This window comes from Bos indicus x Bos taurus, chromosome 20 (assembly GCF_003369695.1).
Source record: "Bos indicus x Bos taurus breed Angus x Brahman F1 hybrid chromosome 20, Bos_hybrid_MaternalHap_v2.0, whole genome shotgun sequence".
Taxonomy (NCBI): domain Eukaryota; kingdom Metazoa; phylum Chordata; class Mammalia; order Artiodactyla; family Bovidae; genus Bos; species Bos indicus x Bos taurus.
In genome coordinates this window covers 18,337,661-18,356,039 of record NC_040095.1, presented here as the reverse complement: position 1 = coordinate 18,356,039, position 18,379 = coordinate 18,337,661, and the positions used below count along the sequence as shown (strand labels likewise).

Below are 18,379 nucleotides of genomic sequence, written 5' to 3'. Positions count from 1 at the left end.
TTTAGACTTTCACAAAGGAAGAGTAACCATTTCTCTTTGGTAGGTAATAAATCTCCAAACTGGCATATAAGTTACTCAGGTATTACTGGTTAACAGGGGATAGAAACTCTCAGATTCAAACATTCTCAGACCTTTTATGTTGTAATTTCTAAAGCTGAAACCAAAACTTACTGGTTATACTTGGATTCCTTCCAGAGTATACATTTGGAGACACCACATTCAATGACACAATTAGATAGCAGAGCATAAAGGGATCTGAGAGACAAGGTCAATCCTGACTCTATATAATGAGAGAACTGAGGCCCACAGAAGTAAAATGATTAGTTCAAAATCAGGTAGCTAGTTAGTAGTGTAACTGGGACTAACTAGTCCCTGGTCTCCTGGCTTCCAGGTCTGTTCTTAGTACTTCTGGGTCTGTCCTATAGTAGGTTATATTCTATCTCTGATAACTCGCCAAAAGCATGTATTTTTCTGCACCCCCCACCCCAGCTCTATTCTATTACTCCCTCCCTTTCAGTTGCTTATGCTCCGAAAGGACAGTAAGGTGACCTGTGAGTTAAGTCTGGAAATAAAGTAGAAGGCAGCAAAGTAAGTTCAGACTTCAGGAAGGCCTGTGAGAAATGATGCCAGAGCAGATTTAAGGTGAGCTAGTCAGGTGAATCCACAGCAAGAATCAGGCTGGAGAGATGCATGTGCAGAGGCCATGAGGTCTGGAGAGGCTGGAGAGGCCATGCGAGGTCCTCCCGGGTCCTGGTAATGGGGAAGCACAGGCTGTGCTGCAGAGGAAGTGGATAAGGAGCAGAAGAGGAGGAAGCCAGCCAGCATTGAAAGAGAAGCAAGGAATCCCAGAAAAGCAGAGAAGGGAGCGTAGCTGAGATTTATAATCAGCAGAAGGGAGAGAGAGAGAATTCATGAGTCTGCTTGTGGTCCTGGAAATTCTCCACCTCTCTTTGACAGGTAAGGGACAGCTTCCCTCATCTATTGCCTTGTACAAGTCTAAGTTCTCTGTTCCCCACAAAACTCAGCTAAACCAAAACAGTCTACCATCTAACAGGTCATCAGGGTGTGTATACATTCTGAACCCCAAATTACTACCATGATGATGACAACTCATTAGAGTCAGAATGAGCTCCGATGTCAGACAGACCTGGACTCAAATATCAGTCCTCCACTTGCAGTTACACTATCTTTGTTGTTGCTGTTTAGTCACTAAGTCGTGTCCGCCTCTTTTGTGACCCCATGACTGGAGCCTGCCAGGCTCCTCTATCCATGGAGTTTTCCAGGCAATACACTGTCTTGGGTGTATCTAATTTCTCCAGCTGTGAGTTTCCTTAAAGTTGAACATTTATGGATTCAATCATCTTTTATGGTTAACTGTGTGTGAGTCCCTGGACTTAATGTTAATTCTCACTATCTGCAAGGTAGACTATACCAAGATCCTTTAAGGAGTTCAATATTTGGTCTATAGAAAACAATATTTTTGGGGAGGGGTGCAAATATCTGCTCTAGTGAGCTAAGTTTCTGAAATTTCTTAAATCTTGGAGAGTTACCCTTAAAGTCATATCAGGAAACATCATGACAGACGAACATAAAGACTCAGGTAAAATTCTCCCATTAGGAATACTGAAGATACTTGCCTCATAAAACATATACACAGAAAAGAGTACTATGGAAAAATTGTATGTTATCATCACTTTCTTGAGTTCAAAAGGCTTTCGATTCTCCATGAGCTTTGGTCCCAGGGACGTGACAAAATAGACATAGAATCCTAGGATGATGGTTTGTGGCAGAGGTGAGGACATGAGGAGCCAGTCTTCAACTCTAGGATCTAAGAGAAAAACAAGATGTAAGTGCACAGCCATTTAGCTCCGTGGTAACTGACAGTAACCAGCATTTAAGTGAGCACCTAGATCCTAATGCTGTCAGTGAACTGTTTGGTCAGTGATGACTACCATCTTCAGCTCGTGTCAAGGGAAATCACGAGGGATTGGGACAGAGATAGAAACAGTGAGGCTCAAGGGGCAAAGGGAGGTACTGGTCACCAGAACTCAGGAAAGAGTCACGTGGAGAAGCCCTTCTGGTGAGGAGCCATGTCCTTCAGTGGAGGGATTCAGCAATCCTGCAAACAAGGGGCCAGGGAAATCAAAACCCTAGCCTCACCCTCCTCCCTATCTCTCTATTAGCTGAACCCAACAAGAAACCACATCGCAGGGGAGCAAGTCCATGGAAAAATTGTATCCTCCATCTATAACCACTAGTAACACAGTAGAGTTTCTCCACCCAGACATTCTTTCATGTATATAAATATGTTTTGGTTTGCTGTTTGTTAACTTTCTTCATTCCCCAAGAAAATGGGAAAGGTCTTCTGTGTACTGGATTATTCAATTGAAAGGGACTTTAGCATCATTTAAGTATCTGAACTGTGGGTTCTAGGTGTCCAGAATGTGGGCTAACCCATCTGATATTTTAAACAGAAAAACAGAACAGTATTAGCCTCACAATCATGTAAAGAAGAAATTCACATGATTACTGCTAGTTCCAGGCTATGAGAATTAGATTAATTAAAAAACTGCAACTCAAGGTGAAATGTGATTAATTTCATAATCTTAAGTGTAATCTTGGGTGTAATTTTACAAAATTGTTTCACAAAGCCAGAATATTATAAAGGCAAATATGTGTGGACAAATTTCCAAGTGTGTCTGATTCAAAATTGAGTCTTTAACCCTAGGTTGCTAAATACCACTCTTGTTAATTGGAAAGGACGGTGGGGGGAATACAGCCCTTGCCCATTGAGACTGCTGATGATGTAGCTAATTACCAAAAAAAGTTGAATATCCCTTCAAGTCTGACTTCTTATCCAAGTCAAAAATTTCTTCAATAGACTCCATGATTGATGACTCACTCGGCCTCAGTTTTATTGCTGGAAAGCTCACATTTGATACTCAGATATACTGGGGCATATCTGTAGTGATTAAAGATGATTTATTCTACACTCAAATGGGCTTCCTTCAAAAAAACTGACAGATGCCTTCAGTTCAGTTCAGTTCAGTTCAGTCGCTCAGTCGTGTCCAACTCTTTGCAATCTCATGAATCACAGCACACCAGGCCTCCCTGTCCATCACCAACTCCCGGAGTTCACTCAGACTCACGTCCATCGAGTCAGTGATGCCATCCAGCCATCTCATCCTCTGTCGTCCCCTTCACCTGCCCACAATCCCTCCCAGCATCAGAGTCTTTTCCAATGAGTCAACTCTTCGCATGAGGTGGCCAAAGTACTGGAGTTTCAGCTTTAGCATCGTTCCTTCCAAAGAAATCCCAGGGCTGATCTCCTTCAGAATGGACTGGTTGGATCTCCTTGCAGTCCAAGGGACTCTCAAGAGTCTTCTCCAACACCACAGTTCAAAAGCATCAATTCTTATCTCAAAATAATAAGCTAAAAGTCAGCTCTAAGGTGGACCTCAGATATTTAGGAATTTAATATATGATAAAGAAAGCCATATAAGCAAGAAGAAAGGGAGAGATAATTCATTGAAAAGGAAAACTGACTACTTGGGAGAAAAATGAGTTTGTGCCTTACCTTGTATCCTACCAAAGCATGTCCCAAACTATGTGATACAAGGAAGATATTAAAGAATTATTTAAATTCAGCGGTAAAGAATTTGCCTGCAATGCAGACATTTGGATTTGATTCCTGGGTCAGAAAGATTCCCTGGAGCAGGAATTGGCAAGCCACTCTAGTACTCTTGCCTGAGAAATCCCATGGACAGAAAAGCCTGGCAGGCTACAGTCCATGGGGTTGCAACAAGACTTAGTGACTAAACTACCACCCCAAAAAGTAGGAAAAGTCTACTAGAAATGCTAAGTTAAGCAAACAAAGTACTTTTCAGCAGAATTTCTTAGTGCTTCATGTTTGTTTTGAATTGCCAAGGTGAGAATGGTGGTATGCAGCATTCCTCAAACTTACTTGGCCATGGAGCCCTGATTTTTTGCATCAATAGAATACTATTTAACATCTTGTGGAACACCACAACACTCTGTGGAATGCAGAGCGTTCCTATCTTTAGGAAAGATAGCCCTTTGTGAAAATGAAGTCATAATGAAACTACTAAAAATTAGGTAGTGATAGGAGAAAATCAATAGGATCAATCATTTTGACATCTAGTAAGGAGGTAGAAAACATAAAATTTCATAAATCATTTAATCATGGGGAATGAGAGGTGGAAGTTAAGAAAAACACTTGAGTTTTTTGTTGTTGTTGTTCAGATACTGTCTTAGGAAAAGTGAGTAGAGTAAGTAGAGCAAGTGGCCAAAGTCAAACTCTGGAGGACTCAACATTCAAAGGAGGAGAGAGGACTGAGGACTGAGAAGGATTAGGCAAAAATGGAGAAGGAAAACCACAAGAGTGTGATATCCTTAAGCCAGAGGAAGAGTGGACTTCTGGAAGCAATCAAGGTAACAAACGTGGCAGACAGGGAAAGGACAATGTGGGCTGAAAAGTGCCCCTGGACTGATGCTCCTAGCAGGAACGATTTCAGGAAGTATCGTGTGCGAAACAAATGTTCAACAAACGTTGCTCAAAGACATTCGCAGGAACACAAAGAACACAAAGGTCTCAAAAAAAAAAAAAATTCGTAGTAAGACGTCACCGTTTTAGAACAGGAAAAGCCGTGAAATCAGCTATGCAGGCAGCATACCTCCCTGTGTACTTCGATTTATTCCCTGCCTTTCCTGTACCAAGTTTCCCAGGATATCTGGGTGCTGTATGCAATTAGAAAGGCCCTAAGGAACCCCAGCCACAGTCTAGTAACTCACCAGGAAAGTTTGAGTAAGGAAAATTGTCACAGAACTGGGGACCAAAGGACAGAATTGGACCAGATCACACTTTTTTAAAAACACAATTTTTAAAGGTTAAGCTCCATCTACAATTACTACAAAATACTGGCCACACCCCCTGTGCTGTACAAACATCTTTGCAGTTGATCTTACACCGAGTAATTTGTACCTCTGACTCTCCCACCCCATGTTCCCCCTCTCTCTCCTCTTCACTGGTAACCACTAGTTTGTTCTCTGTATCTGTGAATCTGGTTCTTTTTTGTTATACTCACTAGCTTGTTGTATTTTTTAGATTCCACATATGTTATATCATACAGTATTTGTCTTTCTCTGACATTTCACTTATCATGATGCCTTCAAAGTTCACCCATGTTACTGCAAGGGGCAAAAGTGTGTTCTTTTTTATAGCTGAGTAGCATTCCAGTGTGTGTGTGTGTGTGTGTGCACATACCACATCTTCTTTATCCATTCACCTGTTGATGAGCACTTACGTCATTTCCATAACTTGGCAATTATAAATAACCCTGCTGTGAACATGTACATTTTGAATTAGTGTTGTTGTTTTTCCCCCAGATATATATCCAGGAGTAGAATTGCTGGGTCATATAGTAATTCTATTTTTCGGTTTTGGGAAACCTCCATTATGTTTTCCGTAGTGGCTGCACCAATTCACATTCCCACCAGCTGTGCGTGAGGGTTCCCTTTTCTCCACATTCTCACCAACATTTGTTACTTTTGTTCTTTTTGATAGTACCATTCTGACAAGTGTGAGGTGATATCTCATTGTGGTTTTAGAAATGACCAAAACTTTGGTGGATTTTTTTCCCCCATCAGTGAGTAATCCAAACCTTAAATATATGAATATAAACCATATTAATATGTCTAGCTTTTATCTTCAATGAAATAAACATATAAAACCAGTATTAAAAGAAGGCTTCTAAAAAACAAAAAAAAAAAGAAGGCTTCTAGAAGAATGTCAACATTATTACCTTTGGATGGTGACAACATGGGTGATTTTTATTTTTCTTTTTAAGAAATTTTAAATGTTTCTGTTATGAATGGGTATCATAGGCATGGTTGAAAACTAGTTTTCGGTTTTTGTTTTTGTCAGTAAAGGAATTTCTGAATTAGAGATATTTTATTTCATTCTTTTATTAGTTCAGCGACAGTAGTGTGATAGTGAGGGTAGTGAGATGGGGGTATCAAATGATACCATATTTCTGGTCTTCCGCTGGTAGCAGCAGGAAAAACAAAAAGCCAGGAAAAGCATGCTGGGCTGGCTCAGGAAGCAAAAGAAAATAATATTTAAATAAATCATGTTTCCTGTAATTTAACATTATAAGCACATACTTTTTAAAAAAAAAATCCTGAGTGTGCCTTTCAAGTTCTACAGATTTTTAAAAAAATCTTATCTTTGAGGAAAAGCTAGTTCATTTAATTTCATACTATTTTCAAAGCAAATAACAGAACAATTCACCCAGCTTTTTAATCCTTTCTCAGCCTGCACTGATCCTGGCCCTCCAACGGACTCATTATGTGACCTGGGGTCACTGACTTGACTTCTCTGTGCTTAGTTTCCTCATCTGTGAACTGGGCACCAAACAACATGTATCTCAGAGAGGATTCAGTGAGTTATTACAAGTAAGGAGCCTGGCACAACTTGAGTGCTCAGTAAGCATTGCTACTATTATTTCAGCAGATCTTGGTTTTGTACCCCTGCAGTGGAAGCAGAGTCCTAACCACTGGACCTCCAAGGAATTCCCCAGGCCTTCATATTTTGAAATAAGCTGCTGCGATGACCATGATGAACGTTCCATCAAAGTTATAAACCAGGAGTTCAATGCTTCCTTCAGCAACACTGAGGCCCTCAGTACCCCACTGCTAGGTGCTCTGCGGTAATTTTATGTGGTTTCTCTGTCTCCTGATCCAATCTGCCACCATCTTATCATCTATATAATGACCAAATTTACTTTCTAGAAGTAAAGCTTTGCTCAGATTATTCCTTTGCTTAAATTAGCTCTCCCTACTGAGCAAATAAAGCATTTAATATGTCCATGACTCTGATGACTGTTCATTTTTCCTGCCTTCTCTCTTGGCAGATACCTTTCCAAATAGGGAGCCCACTTTCATGTGAGGCAGGGGGCTCCCACTGATGAGACATCTGCAAGTCAGATGGGGCTGGTGGCTCGATAAAGGTAATTCTGCCTCAGTCTATGATCTCACAAATCGCAAAAGGTTCTGGGGTGAAGTGTGCTCTGTTTTCTTTAGAGACAAAAGGCTGATAAGGGAGGGAGAGTTTCATGTACCTTCTATTCAGCATCAGAGCTGCGTTTAAGTACTACCAACAGATAAAGGCAGAGGATGGAGGGGCAGGCTGTCTGAGAGTCCAGACCTCAGCTCTGACGTTCTGACTTATTACTAGCCCCATAATACTTTTCTAAGAGCATTCTGGAGAGTGAGTACAGGGGAGTATAAGGGTCACATACATAGAATATTAATGAGCTTTTCCATCAACCACTTTTAAGAATGTGTTCTCTTCTTAAGTAGCAGTACTAGCTCAAAGGGTACACCCTTTAAAATTCTAAGTGCCAATAAGATGAAGAAGCTGGAAGGAGAAACAAACATGTACCTCTGGTACTTTGTGAAGTACTAGAGATTCAGAGTGGCAGCAGATTTTCTGTCTTCTTGCAAAAAGATCACTCTGAGTCTGAAAGGTCAAAATCATTACTATTCAAATACAAGGAAAGTTGCTTTTTAAACATCAAAACATTATAAATCCTCTTATAGCTTAAGTATTAATTAAACCATTTTAAAATTCTGTAGCTGTGGAATTTTCCACATGAAATAACTATGCCTGCCTCCTACTTCTCTAACAATCAGAAAGCCAATGAGTATCAGTAAGTTTCCCAAAGTCTATTCAGAATTAGGGCCAAAGCCAAGAATACACTTGAAATTCTTGGCACTTGATCATGGCCTTAGCCCTTTGAAGTATAGGCAAAGTAAAACAGAACTAACATGGCCAAAAATGATTCCTAATGGTTCTCAGAGATCAATATCACACTACACAGAGCAAAAAAAACCCCTCTTGTTATACCCAATAGTGTTCTCATAAAGATATATATCTCAACACAAACCATTTTAACCCTTCTAGATTTCAACAGGAAAAAGAATGAAGAAACTTAAAAAAAAAAAGATATGCTATATTAAAAGTATTTGAACATGGAAATGCGCTATAAGTCATCAACCACCACCACTGTTTCTGTTGGGATACTTCCTAAATAACATAGCACTTTCATGCGTATTAGGCAATGGCAATCCACCCCAGCATTCTTGCCTAGACAATTCCATGGACAGAGGAACCTGGTGGGCTACACAGTCCATGGGGTCACAAAGCATCAGACGCAACTGAGTGACTAACACTTTCATGCGTATTATCTGGTACCTGGGGGATACCAGGCTCAACTCTCCTTTGCTAACAAGGAAACTGAGGCTCACAGACAATAAATAATTTGTGCAAGATCACTGAGCTGGTTCACAATAGTGGCAGAACTTAAATCAAGGTCTTTTCACCACACATCTCCATCCTTCCCTCCTCCCTGAAGACTTTAAATTAGCATAGCTTCAGATCAGTAGCATCGCCTGCCTCTTCCTTTCATCCTCCCCACGCTGTTTGCAACACTGCTTCCAGGACTTTCCTCGTCTATCCTGAACCACTTCTCACCTTTGTCATTCCCTTTTCTGACCTAATACTAGGTCAATGTAAGTATTCATAATCTTTTCAATGTAAGTATTCATAATAAAAATAAAGAGTTGACCCATGAATAAAATTAGAAGTGGAATTCAGAAGTAGTTCATCTTAAAACATTTTATACTTAGAGCACTATATAGATATTCATCATCACCTAAATCCATTTGGCTCTTGAATTAGGATATTGATTAATTGAATGTCTTGGGTTCTTACAATGGGGATAATGAGTAGCAAGAGTTGGATAGCAAGTGATCCGTTCTTCCAAACATGTCTATTTCAAAAAATTATCCAAATCTACTTGGTTCCCAAGGTTAAATCATGAGAGTTCAGGTAGCCAGTTACACCTCTACCTTGAAAAGAAAATATTCATATTTTTAAATAAATAAATAAAACCCATTACAACAGACAAAAAATAGTATTTAAATTAAATATTGAATTTATGAGAACTACTGTAAATCTTCAGAGAAAGATAATCTTTAAAGAAATCTATACATTCTCTGTGTCATTATGTAAATTGAAAAATAAGAAAAAATTGAATATATATATATAAAAATTCCCTTCAATCTCCATTCACCAGAGTGAAACTTCTCTATTTATGGGATCCTTTTTAGGATCCTTTTAAGAACCTTTGCATTCTTCAGGGGCAAAACTATAGCATCTTTTTCAGTGAAATGAGATTGGTTTTTAATCTACTGAGAAAGATTTGTTGTTGTTGAATTGCTAAATTGTGTCTGATTCTTGAGACCCCAAGGGCTGTAGCCTGCCCGTCTCTTCTTTCACTGGGATTTCCCAGGCAAGAATACTGGAGTGGGTTGCCACTTCCTTCTCCAGGGGACCTTTCCAACCCAGGGATCAAATCTGGGTCTCTGGCATTACAGGTGGGTTCTTCACCACTGAATCATCCAGGAAGTCCACTGAGAAAGATAGCAACCATGAAACAGTGTATCTTTGCTGAAATCAGTGTAAACAGAAATATAATTTCAACTGTGCTAGGTAGCAAGAGGTGACACTTTTTCCTCCTGAATTTGGTGAATATGTGATTCTAACTGATAGGTAACAAACTAATCTAAAGTGGTGATGGTGGTGAATATGTGGAAAGGAATTCAAATGTGAAATACCAGAGTACTAATCATAACCAGAAAATATATGTTCTGATCTTTCTGCTGACAAATGACCATGATGTTGGGAAGGTCCATACAGTCAAAGCTATGGTTTTTCAAGTAGTCATGTGCAGATATGAGAGTTTTTCATATCAAACTGTGGTGTTGGAGAAGACTCTTGAGAGTCCCTTGGACAGCAAGGAGATCAAACCAGTCAATCCTAAAGGAAATCAACCCTGAATATTCATTGGCAGGACTGATGCTGAAGCTGAAGCTCCAATACTTTGACCACCTGATGTGAAGAGCCCACCCACTGGAAAAGATTCTGATGCTGGGAAAGACTGAAGGCAGGAGGAGAAGGGGCAACAGAGGATGAGATGGTTGGATGGCATCACCGACTCAATGGACATGAGTTTGTGCAAACTCTGGGAGTTAGAGGAGGACAGGGAAGCCTGGCTTGCTGCAGTTTATGGGGTCACAAAGTGTCAGACCCTATTGAACAAGAACAACAACATGAGAAGGTAGCTTTGATGATATCTAAGTCCATCTCAGCTCTGAAATGTTCTGATTCCTTGTCTATTCTTTTAAAAATGCTACCTTTGGTGTGGCTGGGAAAAAAAATAAATAAATAAAAATGCTACCTTTGTTATAAAACATTTAAGTATTATAAAACATTTGTTATAAATGTTTGTTTAAAACATTTTATAACAGTTATAGAAGCAACACATATTGATGTGGTTTAACAACATCTAGACAGGGACTTCCCTGCAGTCTAGTGGTTAAGACTTCACACTTGCACTGCAGGAGGTGAGGGTTCAATTCCTGGTCTGAGAACTAAGATCTCTCACACCGCATACTGTGGCCAAACAAACAAATAAAAGACAAAACACGAAACCCCCAAACATCTAGTAGACAGACACAGAAAAGTAAATAGAAATTACCCATAATCCTACCACACAAATGGAATACGAAATGGCAATCCATTCTAGTATGCTTGCCTGGAAAAGTCCATGGACAGAGGAACCTGGCAGGCTACAGTCCATGGGGTTGCAAAAGAACTGGACACGACTGAGCCACTGAGCATGCATGTATGAAATACAGGTGGTCTTCTATAACCTGCTTGCATTTAATGATTTTAAACCACTCACTATGGCATTAAATGCCTTTCAACAATGTTGATTTTTTTTTAATGGGCAATGGGAGAAGGTGGGCATTTCAGAATTACTCAGGGGTTACCCTAGCAAATGCCCCTGCTTTCTGACATACCCCTGGGGGCTGTGGCCCTTCCCACTCAAGAGTTACTGGACAGAGTCATTGTTGGTGATAACTGTTATTTCCCTTAAGAGCATTAGGGCAGAATCAAGCCTAAGAGCACAGTGCCCCAAAATCACTTCTAATGGCTACTGAGCTGGAATGATGTACCACCATGCATGGACCAATTCCTTTCCCTGGGTATAAAGCTATTTTCACAATTACAAACATCATATTGAACATCAGCTATGTATTAATACCTCTATCTTTATACATATCTTCAATGAAATTTTTGATACTTCTTCACTAATTAAAATAAAAATCAAGGGGATTTCCCTGGTGGGCCAGTGGCTAAGACTCCTCATTCCCAATGTGGGTGCCTGGGTTCGATTCCTGGTCAGGGATCTAGATCTCACACGCTACAACTAAGACCCGGTGTGGCCAAATAAATAAAAATTTTAAAAAATCAATTTATGGGGTGTCTGTAAGGGAGTGTTAAGTTGCTAAGTCTCTCATTCTGTTTCAATGAAATCCTATTAAGTACGAGAATACAACCAAAAAAGGAAGGATGAGCCACAGTTAGGAAATCTGGTTACTTAAAAAAGGAAGGATGAGCCACAGTTAGGAAATCTGGTTACTTACCAGCATCTTTGATCCAATTATCATAAAGACGCACGGTCCTCGATGTAAGATCACTGAAGGCCATTTTCCACAGGAATTACTGACAAACAAACAAAAAAAAGAGATGGGTTTATGATCTATAGATGCAAATAAAGCCAAGTTCCTAGTAATACAATATTAAATATGCTAAAAATTTAATAGGAATAACTGGCAAAACAACAAACCTACCGGGGGTAAATGCATTAGTGAACCACAGTAAACCCTGATGCAACTGTAATCACTTAAAAGACTTTTCATCATAAAGACAATGCTGAATTCACTTAAAAAGGCTGATATTCTATGTACCAGATACAAAAGGGGTAAGCGATTCTAAGAACTGTCATAGAAGCATCCATCTTCCTTTTATGGCAGCAAAATAGGTCAGGAATGGACTGTGCCTTCCATGGCAAGGTTGAACCAAGTCAAGAAGATAAACTTTCAGAAAAGATACTCTGATCCAAACTTTTAGCTGATCTTCAGGTGTAAGAAGTTCTTCTGTATTCAAGTTTATATAACTTAAGTGAAACTGAGGTAGACAGAGGGAGGAAAAGAAGATCTACAAGATCCAAAGAGAAGGTGCCTAGTTTATCTGGACAGATAGACAAAAACAGATGGAAAAAGATGTCTTCTGAAAAAGAAGACCAATGAGGGGAAACTAGCTCTATCGTGTATTAAAAGATATTTTGAATCTTTAGTAATTAAAATAGTGTGACATTGGTACATGAAGGGAGAAGGCAATGGCACCCCACTCTGGTACTCTTGCCTGGAAAATCCCATGGACAGAGGAGCCTGGTGGGCTGCAGTCTATGGGGTCACTAAGAGCCGGACACAACTGAGCAACTTCACTTTCACTTTTCACTTTCAGGCGTTGAAGAAGGAAATGGCAACCCACTCCAGTGTTCTTGCCTGGAGAATCCCAGGGACGGGGGAGCCTGGTGGGCTGCCGTCTATGGGGTCGCACAGAGTCGGACACAACTTAGCAGCAGCAGCAGCAGCAGTACATAAAGAAACAAAACAGTGGCACAGAACAGAACATCTAAGAAACATACCAAAAACATTTGGGAATTTAGTACCATATTTCATAAATTCTAAGATATACACTTTCCCAAATTTTAACATCTCTGAAAACAGCCAACACCGTACAAAGGAATGGGACATCATAAAACGACCAGTATGTTTGATTTCAAGTCATATGGTGGGAAGACGAAAAAGTTCTGAAGGTAGATGGTGGTGATGGTTGTACAAAGCATGCAAATATACTTAGTGCCACTGAACTTTATATGGTTAAAGTTAAAAATGGTTAAAATGGGAAATTTTACTTAAAATGGTTAAAATGGTAAATTTTACATTATGTATATTTTACAAAAAAATAAACCCTCTAGGTCTGCAACAGAAAAATTTAGACTTTATTCTGGTACTCTAAGATAAAGCCATTTTATATTATATATATATAATATGTATGTATATTTTTAAAAGACATATTGTATATGATATACGTGCACTTGAAAGCAGTAGGCACTTGAATTACCAGCAGTTGTTGAGTAAATGGTGTGATACAACTAGAGAGTCATCTGAAAATAAAAAGTGGGATACAAAAATTATACTATAAACCAAAATAAACTCCAAGTATTAATAGATCAAAGATTTAAATAAAAATTTTAAAGAACCATGAAAGTCCTGGATGACAACAGGGAGAACACTTTTATAATCTTGGAGTAGGAAAAAACTTTTTAAATTTGACTTAGTAGTTCATAAAACATAAAAGAAGACTAATAAATTTAACCATATGAAAATCAAGAAGAAAAAAGGAAAAAGGCAAATGACAAGGAGAAAGAAATATGTTCAATTCATAATACAAACAAGTGATACTCTCCCTAATATATTAAGGATTCTTAGAAACTGATAAGGAAACACCTATAAACCAAGAATAAAGCAGACAAATTTCACAGAAATGGAAGTGCAAACAGCTCATAAGCATATAGAAAGTGCTTAACTTTAACCATAGTAAGAAAAATCTATAATACTGCATTTTATTGCATTGGATGGGTTAAAGTCCAAACATTTTATCAGTCAGATTAGCCAAAATTTGCACCGCCACCAGTAATGTATGAGTTTTCCACAATCCAAAAGTGTGTTCCCTCTGTTGGAAGGATTGTGGAAAACTCACATATTGCTGGTGGCAGTGCAAATTAGTATATAAACCCACATTTTTAAGGCAACAATCCTATTTCTAGAAACTTCTCCTATAGAAATATATGCACATATGCACAATGACATATATTCAAGCTTATTCATTGTATCAGTCAGTAAAAGATTGGAGACAAGCCAAATGTCTATTAAAGAGGGCATGCTAAGTTGCTTCAGTTGTCCAACTCTTTGCAACCCTGTGGACTGTAGCCAGCCAGGCTCTTCTGTCCATGGGATTCTCCAGGCAAGAATACTGGCGTGGGTTGCCATTTCCTTCTCCAGGGGATCTTCCCTGACCCAAGGATCGAACCCATGTTTCCTGCCTTGACAGGTGGATTCTTTACCATTGTACCACCTGGCACACTTCAGAGGAGCTCTCCAAATACAGGATGGTATCTCAGCATGACCTCTGATCTGATACATCCTGTGTCCTCAAGCTGAGTTCAAACTCAAGATTGGCTGCGGGGATGCCAGGATTTTGCCAGAGTCAGCCTGGACTCTAGTTTTCCTGTGGATTGTGTCTATACCAAACGTATGATATGGGAGTAGGAGCAGAAACTTTGGGATCACAAAGACCTTGGTTTGAATCCCACCACTGACTAGCTGTGTGACCCTGGGCAAAATTAAAGTTCAACCTCCTTATCTGAAAAATGGCAATTTACAACCTAACAAGATTAAAAAACAACAACTCATTGTTTTAGAATAATTGTTTGGAATAATTTATGAGTTAATATATAAAATTCATGAAACTTATATGATAATATATATGAAATTTAGAGCACAGAATCTGATAAAAAATGAACATTCAATCAAAATCAGATATTATCATTTGTAGAGATAAGCTATACAAATTTAAATGGAAAGCATCTGGCCAAGTTGAATGGCAGTGTATGGAACAGATCTAGAGAAAACTCTACTACTTTCATTTTTAGAGCTGGTATGTCACAAATTATACATGATTCTTCCCTTGATGTTTTTCAGTGGTTTTGATATAAGTGTTTTAGATCCTGATAAAAGCTCCTTTCCCGCTCACCTTAACCACTGATGTAACATACCTTGGGCCACTATTCTCCTAATTAAACTGCCAAAATAACGCTGTTTAAATTATTCAGAATCAGAGTGAAGGATTCTAATTTTATAGGGCAAATGGTGGACTTACATTTCTAAGTATTAAGCTGTTTTCTGGGCAAGCCCTGCCTCCTCTTCTTCCCCTACTCATTCCACTCAGGCCTTTCTCCTCTCCCCAGCCCTCATTAAAGCACAAAGCCTCAAAGAGACCACAGCAGTCTAATGCAGGTCAGCAATACTCACAGGCAGCAAACAGAGCTGGTTTTTCTAATCTAAAAGACTATGCAAGATTGAGATGGAGGAAGAGGGAGAAGGTCATCAGAGGAGTAACTCACACTGGAAAGGTCTGTGAGGGGGAATTTGCAGAAGCAGATACCCACCAAGTGAGGGAAGACCGAAGAGACAGAAAAGGGACCTGGTGGCTCAAGCTTACTGGAGTGGAACTCTCACTGATCCTTTGCTTGAAGATAACCTGCTATCCAATAGTCTTTAACCCTTGTGGACCCACCAGAGGAAAAGGAACGTGGATCATTGTATAAAAATGGGGCAAGAAAAGAAAACCTGATCCCTTTAGCCTGTTGGAACTAAATAAACTGCTGAGAATTTCCTTATAAGCTGACTCAGTGATGGACTCGGTGCTAATATTACATTGCTGGGTCTAGTCTAGAAAATTGTTAGTAAATGAATTGAGGGCAACCTGAGTTGTCCTGTAAATACAGCACCCCCAGACTACAGCCAGGCATACCTTCCCCCTCCTAACCCAGACACCCTCCTCACCCGCCCTTTAATACAGACCTTTGATTTTTTTAGTGAATGTACTGTTCAGAAGGAGAGAAATAAATTTTATGTGGTGAAGGTATAGAGATATCTTCTAGCTGATAGCAGAACTAGGGCCTTAATAACTGATTTAAAATACTCAGTGGCATAAAATTTCAGGTCTGGAGAGGCCAGAATAGTCAGGGTTCTCATACATGTAAAGCAGAGACTTAAAACTCAGCAACAGTAGACAGATGACCACACCTCCATAACGGGTGGATAAGACAGGCAGGTGCTATCAGGGAACAGAAAAAGCCTCCTTTGCCAGAGCTCAGCCCTTCTCCAAAGGCCTTGGATATATGTGTCAGGATGAGAGTAAACAGGAACTCACTGATGGGGAACTGGTGCTTCTATTTCATTGACCAGCACCTGCAACAAACCATGAATTTCACTCTTTGTAGTGGACAGTATCACTTCGTGACTGGATCATTTGGTGAAGGAGAGACTTAATCTGCCTAGACTAGCTCCTTTGTTTTTGTTTAGTCACTAAGTCATGTCTGACTCTGCAACCCCATGGACTGCAGCACGCCAGGCCTCCCTGTCTTTCACTATACCCTGGAGCTTGCGCAAACTCATGTCCATTGAGTTGGTGATGCCACCCAACCATCTCATCCTCTGTCATCCCCTTCTCTTCCTGCCTTCAATCTTTCCCAGCATCAGGGTCTTTTCCAATGAGTTGGCTCTTCACATCAGGGGGCCAAAGTATCAGAGCGTCAACTTCAGCATTGGTTCTTCCAATGAATAGTTAGGATTGATTTCCTTTAGGATTGACAGGTTTGATCTCCGTGCTGTTCAAGGGACTCTCAAGAATCTTCACTAACACCACAATTCAAAAGCATCAGTTTTCCTCACAGCCCTCCCATCAGGAAGCTTGCACAAGTCTCTTATCCTCATGCATCAGAGGGCAGAGAGAAGAAGCAAGAACTACAACCCCATGGCCTCACGAATGAAAACCACAATCACAGAAAACTAACCAAAATGATCACATAAATCACAGCCTTGTGTAATTCAATGAAGCTATGAGCCATGCCATGCAGGGCCACCCAAGACAATGGGTCGTGGCGGGGATTTCTGACAAAACAGTGGTCTACTGGAAAAGGGAAAGGCAAACCACTTCAGTATTCTTGCCTTGAGAACCTCATGAACAGTATGAAAAGGCAAAAAGACTAGCTTCTTTAGTCCTGAAATTAAAGATGTCAGGTTCAAATGTGATATATGTACCTGCTCCAAGAGCTTACCTGGAGACTCTTTGAAGCCACATATATACTAACACCAGGACACATAATGAATTTGAGGGATCTGATCACTTTGAGATCTGCCAATAGGATTCAGAAGGCAGCACTCTGCTGAGGACTTTCTGAAATTCATTCAGATAGGGCTGTGACCATAAGGTTGCCTGTGGTGGGAAGTACTTGGCAGGAGTCCATAAATTGAAAACCTTTGCCAACCACTTCCACATGAACCTTCATGTATTGGGATTTATCCAAATCCTGCAAAATATACTGGGACACTCTCCCTGAGGGAAAGGAGTGTAAAGTCAGCATCTGGCTTTCCCAGGGCATGCCTGTCATCCCAGAAGGGCTATATGGTTCTCCCTTTCTTTTTGATATTTGGGAAGCCCTGGGCTCCCTACTGATCTCTGATTTAGAAGTCAGACATCAGATCTGCAAGAACAGATCTGGCTAGCTGCAGACCCTGCTCAGGGACACATAAACTGAAATGAGCTGTAGGAAGGTACAAGCGGAGAGAAGGAGGTCTGTAATGGAAATTGGGCAGCAGGGTGAGAACAAAACTGACCTACCTGAAGCTGGGGTAAGGCGATCAGAAATTTTAAGTGTATTAAAATGTGAGAAAGACTATAAAGTGATCATTTGTTTGTTTAAACCAGGTTTTTCAACCTCAGCTTTATTGACATTTTTGCCAAACAAGTTATGGGGAGTTGTCCTGAGCAATGCAGGATTCTCAGCATCAACCCTGGCCTCCACTCACCAAATGCCAAGAACACTCCTTCTCTAGCTGAGACAATCAAAAAGGTTTCTAGAAGTTACCAAATGTCCCCTAGCATGTAAGGCCATCCCTAGTTGAGAACAACTGAGTGAACTCCGGGAGCTGGTGATGGACAGGGAGGCCTGGCATGCTGCGATTCATGGGGTCGCAAAGAGTCGGACACAACTGAGCAACTGAACTGAACTGACTGACCAATATTTTTTCATTGAAATAAAATGCTTCAGAGTAATCACTTCAGTAATTATATCATTTCAGTGGTACTGCTGTTCAAAGCAGTTTTTGAGCTTTTCTTTACAAATCAACATCAGAGTTTTTCAGAATTTCATTTAATTGGCTCTAAGGGAGAAAAGTCTTTGTCTACTGCTTTAAAAATCATGCCCAGAACTAATCAAAAGTTAAGAATAGTTTCAAAAGTCAGTGGATCAAGCTGAGCTATGTCTTGATAAGTGGAGTTGGAATGGGGGAAGTAGGTGGGATTAATCATAATTTACTAACATTTTCAACTTATAGTTTGTAAACTGCAAAGGAACAAATCCAGAAATGTTTAGGGCTATGGTAATATTAGTGGAATATATGTATAGTAGCCTGAGGTGACTATGTGGGATGTGTATTTTCCAGCATGTATTTTTTTAAGATTTATTTGTTTATTTATTTTTGCCCATGTTAGGTCTTTGGTGCTGCACATGGGCTTTCTTTAGCTGCAGCAAGC

General features: G+C 39.9%; 1 protein-coding gene across 1 annotated transcript in view; it reads right to left on the bottom strand.

Annotated features, from left to right (window-relative positions):
• ELOVL7 (ELOVL fatty acid elongase 7) overlaps nucleotides 1–18,379 on the bottom strand; it is a 76,881-nt gene that overhangs the window by 16,660 nt on the left and 41,842 nt on the right. Inside the window, exons 2-3 of the mRNA XM_027520113.1 lie at nucleotides 11,575–11,653; nucleotides 1,638–1,828 (exon numbers count right to left, since the gene is read on the bottom strand). Coding sequence (XP_027375914.1) covers nucleotides 1,638–1,828; nucleotides 11,575–11,638 — 255 coding nt within the window. The 5' untranslated portion in view covers nucleotides 11,639–11,653. The remainder of the gene's footprint in view (nucleotides 1–1,637; nucleotides 1,829–11,574; nucleotides 11,654–18,379) is intronic.